Raw genomic sequence first — 9156 nt, 5'->3', positions numbered from 1 at the left:
GTAGTTCAAATGTTCTGAGATAACAGCATCTTAGTTTTAACAGTTTGGTTTCTACCCTACCACTGGTACAAAACCCATATTGCTATCCAGTCTTGACATATTTAGAAAAGGATTTTGAGCTAATACCAAGTTCATCCTGGTCTTGTTAGATATTTTGGGAGACTTTGATGCAGTGGACTACTGAACCTTACTGACTCCTTTGTTTAAGTTAGACATCTCTGTGCAAGTATTTAAATCAAGGCTTCCCAAACCTGTCCTGGGGACCCCTCAGCCAGTTGGTTTTCCAGGATATCCACAATGAACATGCATGAGATTAATTTGTATATACTGAGTCTCCATGATGTGCAGATTTAACTCATGCATATTCATTGCAGATATCCTGAAAATCCAATTGACGTTTGGGTCCCCAGGAAAGGCTTGGGAAGCTCTGATTTAAGAACATAAGAACATGCCATACTGGGTCAGACCAAGGGTCCATCAAACCCAGCATCCTGTTTCCAACAGTTGCCAATCCAGGCCATAAGAACCTGGCAAGTACCCCAAAAACTAAGTCTATTCCATGTAACCATTGCTAATGGCAGTGGCTATTCTCTAAGTGAACTTAATTAATAGCAGGTACTGGACTTCTCCTCCAAGAACCTATCCAATTCTTTTTTAAACACAGCTACACTAACCACATCCTCTGGCAACAAATTCCAGAGTTTAATTGTGCGTTGGTGAAAAAGAACTTTCTTCAATTAATTTTAAATGTACCACATGCTAAGTTCATGGAGTGCCCCCTAGTCTTTCTATTATCTGAAAGAGTAAATAACTGATTCACATTAACCCCTTCTAGACCTCTCATGATTTTAAATACCTCTATCATATCCCCCCTCAGCTGTCTCTTCTCCAAGCTGAAAAGTCCTAACCTCTTTAGTCTTTCCTCATAGGGGAGCTGTTCCATTCCCTTTATCATTTTGGTCGCCCTTCTCTGTACCTTCTCTATGGCAACTATATCTTTTTTGAGATGTGGTGATTTCTATTATGGATGTAAAATGCAAATGTAGATTCTATCAATAGATGTGTTTCTAACCAGCTAAGAGCAGTTTCCATAGCAGCAAGTGCCTCTGTTACTTTCGGTGGAGAAGGAGATTAAAGATTTTCATCACCACTGCTATCGCATAACACTATGTCAGCCTGGGACTGCTAGTTTAAGGTATTTACTGTCATAGCCTCTTCAGAGAGATGTTCATATGTTGGGCATTCATCATCAATATGTATCCATTATTCCAATTCATGGGTCTTGGAGAGTGCAAACAACACTTCATACACAGCATCGGTCCTTTCTATATCTTCTCGGGCAAATCCCTCAAACTCTTCCTTTTCATCATCATCTGAAGCAATTTCTTCTGGGAGGCCTTCTTTTGGACCAAACACAAAGGCCCTATGCAATCCTTGCTCCCAGCACTTTTACAGTTGAGGATGAGATGGTCCCCCATGGCCTTTCTGCCAGGTCAAACACATTAGCTATGGTAAGTTTCTTGAGTCATTCTGTGATTGGTACCTCCTCCTCAACAATTCTTTTGATGAGAATCTTTCTGTAGTGCATTTTGAAGGTTGTTATGATGCTCTGGTCCAGTGGTTGAATCTTAGAGATTGTATTCTTCAACAGATAGCTAACTTTAATCTTGCCATCACAGCTTACCAAGCTGTCCACAGGAGGATGAGCTGGGCAGTTGTCTAACAGCAAAAGTGCATTTGGTTCTAAATTCTTCTTTTTCAAGTGACACTGCATGGATGGTACAAAGTTTATGGAACCACTCTTCAAACATCTTTCCAGTCATCGAAGCATTTTTACTGTGGCGATACCAAAACGCCAATGTTTCCATGTTTTTGTGATAGAAACATCTTAGAGACCTTGATTTTACAATACACAATGGTTTAATTTTGTGCTTGCTAGCTTTATTGATATAAAAAAAGCAGTGTCAGTCTGTCTTTCATTGCTTTAAATCCATGTGCTTTTTGGTCATCAGACTTACAGGCACTTACACACTTACAGTGTGGTCTGGTAACATTCTGTAGCAAAGTCCAGGTTGTATTAGTTCTGTGACATAGCCGCCTTCTTTGATAATAATTTTTAATTTTGCTGGATACTCATTAGCAGATTGAATTTCACCTGAAACTGGAAATTTGCAAACTCCATGACATTTCTTCCATCTAGTAAGCTAGTTCTTACTTGCTTTGAATTTTTTTTCATCCATGAAAATTCCACATTCATTGTTTGTGTCTTTTTAATTTTTCAGCCTGCTCCCTGATGATTTCTCCAGATATAGGTGTTCCTTTCACACATTCTTGGGTAAACCATGTGAACACAGCTTTATCCAGTGGGCTATTAATTGCAGGCTTTAAATGTCTTCACAGAAGACCTTCATCTGCATCAAAATCACTGGTTGCTTGTTGCAGCGATGCTTCTTCTTTTATCCAGCCTCTTAAAATGGAATCACTCATTCCCATCTGTCGACATACATCTGCCTGCCTTTTTCCAGTTTTGAGTAAGTCTTTTCTTTTTCTGGGAACCTTACATTAATTTCAGGTAACCGAGCTGGTGCAATTGCTTTAAAATTCAGTCTACAGACAGGAATTAAGGTTTTCGTATGTTTTTACTGGCACAGGTTTATATAGAACCTAGACTTCACACATGTGAAAACAACTGAAAGATAAAGCCTTAAAGGTGTAAAAACAAATGCAAAATGCAGGATGTCAAAAATGGGGTCCAATTCTTAACTGCGCTGTAAGCAATAATTTGTTCCATCAAAGCACATTCTATCGGTTCCCAAGTGTGGTACTAAGTAGGTTTCTGGATGAGAATACACCAGCTTCATTTCAGTTTGATGATGGCCTTTTCCTGGTTGCTCAACTTGTTGGAAATGTAGAAATTCCACTAGAGCCTGATCTTACATTGCAAATTCAGGTAAAGCTTCAAATATTGCAAAAATGAAGCCCTACTTAACAGTATCTCCAGCTGATTCCCATACAGTAATGCACGCATCAGTATTACCAGGTCTCCATTACTGCAATTCACTGTACTTAGGGCTACTAAATTTTATATTACAATACTTGCAAGTGATTTAGAGCTTGGCTGCTCAGGTATTGATGGGTGTTGGCTCCAGAGTGCATATCATGCCGACTCTTCCTATATTATATATCAAGTTTATGGTTCATAAATTAGTGATAAATATTTGAATAGAGAAGACCTTACCTGTGTCAGTGCCTTACTGAAAATTCACAAACCATTAAGGATTTCAAGATCGGCCAGCTAGAATCTTTTAGATATATCCTTCATATGGCAGGTGTGATTGACTGAATTACACTTAAGACTTTTGCAGTGACTGGCCATGTGTTCTGGAACTCGCTTCCTAGTAAGCTATACACAATCAAATGTCTGGAAACTTTCAGAAAGAAGTTAAAAGTATGGTATTTTCAATGTGCTTTTGATTTGGGTAATAGTGGATAGTAATATCCCTCTTTCTTTTTTTGCTGACCTATTACAGTCTGATTATAAATTGTGCTGGTTGTAAGTTAATATCATTACTTAGGCATGGTTTTTTAAATTTTTAGTTTGTCTTTTTTTTTCTCATCTTGTTCTTCTTCTCCATTGATATTGCTTGTCTTTATTGTACCCTGCTTAGAAAATGGGATTGTGCAGGTTATAAACTTTTTAAATAAATAAGCACAAATAAATTTTACCTTAAGAGCAGCCAGGTTTGGAACAAATTATACATATAAGGGGGCTATGCAATAAAACTCATCTCAAAAAAAGTTTAGCATGCATAACTAAATAATTAAACATGCATGTTAAATTGGCCCTTAGCAAGTGATGCAAAAAGATTGAGTTTGTGCACAGTAAACAAACACAAAAAGAATTAGAGTGTTTTTTCCATGTTTTTCAATTTGAGCTAGATCCATAAGTTTAATGGGAAAACATTATGGTTGCTATAGGTTGAATGGGTCAGAAGATAATGTATACACAGAGACAAATAAAGTGAATACATAAGTGATATATACACACACACACAGTATTTTTTTTTAGATTAAAAGCACTGAAATGTCCCCGATAGCATGTTCTTACTATTACTATTTCTTTCCCTCTAGGTTAGTCCTGCTTGCTTTCAGAAGATATACAATTAAGCCTGACAAATGAGAGTTGTTTGTCAATAATGAGGGAAAAATGGAACAACTGCTAAACTGAAGAACAGGAGGTGAAAGCAGATCATAGAGATGACATAAGTGTGTGTTTATAAACATTTGTATTTTGTGTTGGTAAATGTCTTTAAAGAGTGATGTAAGAGGGCATGGTTGGAGAGAGACTGGAGCACAGAAGGAGATAACCTAGGGTGTCTGGCCATCCTGACTCTGAAGGGCGCAATCATCATACCATTGCCCCTTCTATAACCACCCTGTAATGTAGGAACTACAATGATTGGACTATACTGTCTTCTAGTGCTTCTGATTCACAGAAATGAGTTGTGCACTGAAAGCACAACAACTGGTGAGTTCATAGCCTTTGGCCATATTGATAATGTCAATGACAACAAAGACCTTTGTCCTCTGGTAATCTATTGCTTGAAAATACATTTTCCTTGTATTAATAAAGGTGGATTAAAAAAAATGCTCAGATGGTGTGTTGTCTGTATCTAATCTTTCACCACCTTCTCTCTCTCTTTCTTCCTGCCTTTAATATTTCTTCTGTTTTGGTGGTAACATGTAAAAAATTTATTTTTATTTTGGGGAGTGAGGACACACTGGAGAGCTACTTGCCCTGGGGTGAACCTCCCTGCTTTCCAGGAGTTGGTTTGATTCCCCCACACAAATTGCTGTTTATGGTTAAGCCACTGAATGCCTGCAGTGCTCATTAGCCAGACTAACCACAAGTATATGAAGTATTGATTTTGGCAGGTTGTACAGTCTTCATTTATTATCGGGAATACTCTGTTATTTGATATGCTTTCAGTAGGCAATATTACATTTTTCTATGTTTTATATATCGTTTTAAGTTTGTTGGATTATCTGAAATTTGTATTTGTGAAATGTTTTAACAAATCAGGTTATTATTTCTTCATCTCCATCATTTAGCCACTAATAACCTTCTGTGATTTTCCATACCCTTTTGAATTCCATTACCACCTGTCCTTATTACCTCTTCTGGGATGGCACTTCATACAACCACCACCCTTTTGATGAACAAATACTTCCGGATGATGGTCCTGACTCAACCTCCCCAGAACTTCATATTATGACCCTTTGTTCTACAATGTTCTTTCCATCATAGGAGGTTTTATGAGGCCTCATCTGGAGTTCTATCTATATCTATATCTTTAGACTCATCATGGAAGGTGTTTTCACTTGACAGAATTATGAAATTAAGATAAAATAATCCTTTTTGGCAATTTGTACATGTTATCTTTATCCATGATCTTTAACATACTGAGAAGAAATGTTGGAGGTAGGTCAAAAAATACCGAGAGAAGCAGAAAATACTGTTACCAATGTTAACTCATTCCAAGATGAATTGCCATTTTTAAATGTAATCCATCATTCTCTTTGCTCCTCTACATTTTAAAAGTTTATTTCTAGGGATGTGAGAAAGAGAAGAGAGGAAATAAGTCTTCTACAATGTAAAAGTTAGTATTCATCTATATAAAAGCAGGGGGTGGGGGGGGGGGGGGGGGGAAGAAAGAGATTGTCCAGAATCCTAGATAAGCCCTTTGAAAACTATGTTTCTCTCCTCCCACAAAAAATTCTTTACTTTAAGTAAATAAGAACATTTTTATTCATTAGAAGTAAAGTAAGCCCATAGGTCTGTATGCACCCTTGTATAAGAGAAAGCTGATTTAAGCAAATGTATTTTAAAAAGTGTCCTTAGTATGAATATCTTAATAAATACAGAACAAAAAATCAATAGCATACTTGCTTGTAATGATCGATGTGTGCATATCCTACTTGTTGCTTAACAACAGAAATGGGAAAAATAGATGCCGTTCATAATACAGCCAAATTTGTCTTTTTAAATGTTTTTCTCTAAGCCCTCCTTGCAAATTAGGTCCAAGTTTTCTCCCATTTAATAGCCGTTGCTAAAAGCTGTTAAGACATTCAAAGTGTAAAAGAAGACACTCACCTGATATACTTCGTTGCCCACACAGCCATTAAATTCATTTTCATTAATAATGAATTCTTTCTGCTCAGACGTGCGACTGTCAGGTAGTGTGCCTGAACAGGTTTCATTGGAGAAATAAAACGGGTGCCTTCCTGAGTCTGTGGTTAAGCAAACATCATGAGAGTAAGTCTGCAGATAAGCCTCGACTCGATCTGCAGCTCTATTCTGAGACGTAGGAATAGCGCTGAAATTTACACTGGAAGATTCAAACAGCTTGGATTCTCTCCATCGACGGAGCCTGATGGCCACCCACACTATTATAAAGGAAAAAAACAAACAGGAAACAGCAGCAATGGCAATCACCAAATACAAAGTAAGGTTGGAGTAGGTGTCTGGAGGAGATGAAATACTGTTTAAGTTGGAAATAATTTCAGGGACGCTGTCAGCAAACACTATGGTTAGGGTGACTGTAGTAGAGCGAGATGGCTGACCGCCGTCTTTAACTAAAACAGTAAGAATTTGTTTGAGATAATCTTTTTCCAGATATGAACGAGCTGCCTTGATTTCTCCTGTGTGAAGTCCTACAATGAAGAGCCCCGGGTCTGTGGCTCTCAGCAGATGATAGGACAGCCAGGCATTTTTTCCAGAGTCAGCATCAACCGCGACCACCTTAGTCACCAGAAAACCGCCACTGACGGAACGTGGAGCCAACTCCAGTCCAGTAGAACCATCATTGAAAAATGAAGGATACAGTATTTCTGGAGAATTGTCATTCTGATCCTGTATGAAAAGAGAGACCGTGATATTACTACTTAGAGGCGGGGAACCCTTATCTTCGGCTTTGACTTGGATTTGAATATCTCTGAACTGTTCATAATCGAATGAACGTAATGCATAGATAACTCCATTGTTAGAGTTGATGGAAACGTAAGAAGAGATGGGTAATTCCTGGACGAAGCCTTCCATAATCGAGTAAGCGATTTGGGCATTCTGATCACAGTCTGGATCTTTGGCAATGGCAGAACAAACTGAAGCTCCTGGCTGATTATTTTCCACTATGTAACAGGCGTATAACGTGTGATCAAAGGCAGGCGGGTTGTCATTCGTGTCAGCAATCTGTAGCTGGATTGTCAGGATTGTACTGAGAGGTATAGCTCCTTTATCTGAGGCTGTAATTGTTATATTATATTCGGAAGCCTCCTCCCTATCTAATGTCCTTGCAGTAACTAAATTGTAATAACTATCTGACGACTTCTTTAATTGAAATGGAAGGTTATCTGGAATGGAACACGTCACCAGACCATTCTGTCCAGAGTCTTGGTCGTTCACGTTTAAAAGAGCAATTGCTGTACCACGAGGACTGTTTTCGGCAACTGGACTATAAAGAGATGTGATTGTAACTTCTGGGGCGTTATCATTTACATCAAGAACTTGTAGCAAAACTTTAGATCTAGAATACAGACCTCCACTATCTTTAGCTTGAACCTCCAATTCATAGGATTCCAATTCTTCAAAGTCTAGATTCCCCAGAACAGATATTTCTCCAGTCTTGGAGTCCAGCTGAAATATTTGGGAAGCCTTGTCTGTAAGTTTTGAATACAAATAGCTTACCTCTGCATTTATGCCTTCATCTAGGTCTGTAGCGTTCATTATAACTACCACACTACCTAGAGGCGCGTTTTCCCTGACTGTCACTTTATACATAGATTGATTAAAAACTGGAGCATTGTCATTTGCGTCAAGAACAATGACACGGATTTGTACAATTCCTGATCTGACAGGATCTCCCCCATCAGCAGCCGTGAGAGTTAGATGAAGATCAGCTTCTTTTTCCCTGTCCAGAAATGTCTCAAGAACCAGTTCGGCGTATTTCACACCATCAGTTCCAGTTTGTACATCCAGAATGAAATGCTTATTATTGCTGAGTTGGTAACTTTGCAGAGAATTAATGCCCACGTCTGGATCCTTGGCGTCCAGAAGATAACGTGTTCCAGGCTGAGTCAACTCACTGATTTCCAATACTATTTCCCCATTAGGGAATGAGGGTGCATTATCATTAATATCCCAAATCTCTACTTCACTTGTATAGATTTTCATGGTATCTTCAACAAGAATCTCTAAATTTAAAAGACAATGAACCTGTTTTCCACAGATGGTTTCTCTATCAATCTTTTCTTTAACAAGTAAATGCCCATTTTTCATATCGAGAGCAAAATACTGCGTCTTACCTCCTGAAACAATACGGGCTCCACGGTCAGACAGTTCTCTTATATCCAATCCCAGATCTTTTGCAATATTTCCCACGAAAGAACCTTTTTCTACCTCCTCAGTAATCGAATAGCGTAGTCGTCCACAAACGGTCCCATGTAGGATAAACACTATAAAGCAAACTAACACTCTTGCTTTGTGATCACTGCGTCTTTGTGATCCCGCCATAGGAAGGATGGGCTCAGTCACTCACTGCTCCGATTCCGATTTTCAACCTTGCTTTACGTTATTCCTATACCCTACAATTAATTTCAGTGAAAATTTGATTTAGCCGAGACCAGGCCAAATCGGAGTGTAGGATGAAATTCCCGTTTGCACTCAGATCCCATAAACGAGGGTCTGATCTTTTTGCTTCTCTGTTTGTTTCCCGTATAAAAACAGGGAAGGGTTTCGAGATCTCACTATTTTTTGTACCTAACTGGTGAACAGCGACGCTCAGAGTTCCAACTAATAATTGCATGAATCCCTATAAAACATTTAGCATCCGCTATTAATATATAGATATGTAGTTGAGACGTTTATCCACACATTTGCAAATTAAAGCTCCTTTTACACTGGCAGATATGAATATAGTGAACTTCTCACATCACAATGTGTAAGTTTTATCTAGGGCTATATAATCTATCCTTATTGACTACAATTAAGAATGTGTTATCTGTTGATCGTTCACTTCTCACCACTGTCTTTATAGCTGCTATAATTAAAATTGACATCCCATAACAACTTAGTTTTTACTCCTTGACTTGGACAAGATT

General features: G+C 38.3%; 1 protein-coding gene across 1 annotated transcript; it reads right to left on the bottom strand.

The window, feature by feature from the left end:
* Nucleotides 1-1263: 1263 nt before the first annotated feature.
* On the bottom strand, nucleotides 1264-8569 carry LOC115080068 (protocadherin gamma-A4-like). The gene is made up of 3 exons (XM_029584096.1): nucleotides 6155-8569; nucleotides 1544-1768; nucleotides 1264-1446 (listed from the first exon to the last, which is right to left on the bottom strand). The coding sequence occupies exons 1-3, from the start codon at nucleotides 8567-8569 to the stop codon at nucleotides 1264-1266; spliced, it is 2823 nt and encodes a 940-aa protein (XP_029439956.1).
* Between the last annotated feature and the right edge of the window lie 587 nt (nucleotides 8570-9156).

The sequence above is a fragment of the Rhinatrema bivittatum genome, chromosome 18 (assembly GCF_901001135.1).
Source record: "Rhinatrema bivittatum chromosome 18, aRhiBiv1.1, whole genome shotgun sequence".
NCBI classification, from domain to species: Eukaryota; Metazoa; Chordata; class Amphibia; order Gymnophiona; family Rhinatrematidae; genus Rhinatrema; species Rhinatrema bivittatum.
Note: the sequence above shows the minus strand (reverse complement) of the source record. Positions and strands in the feature narration are given on the sequence as shown.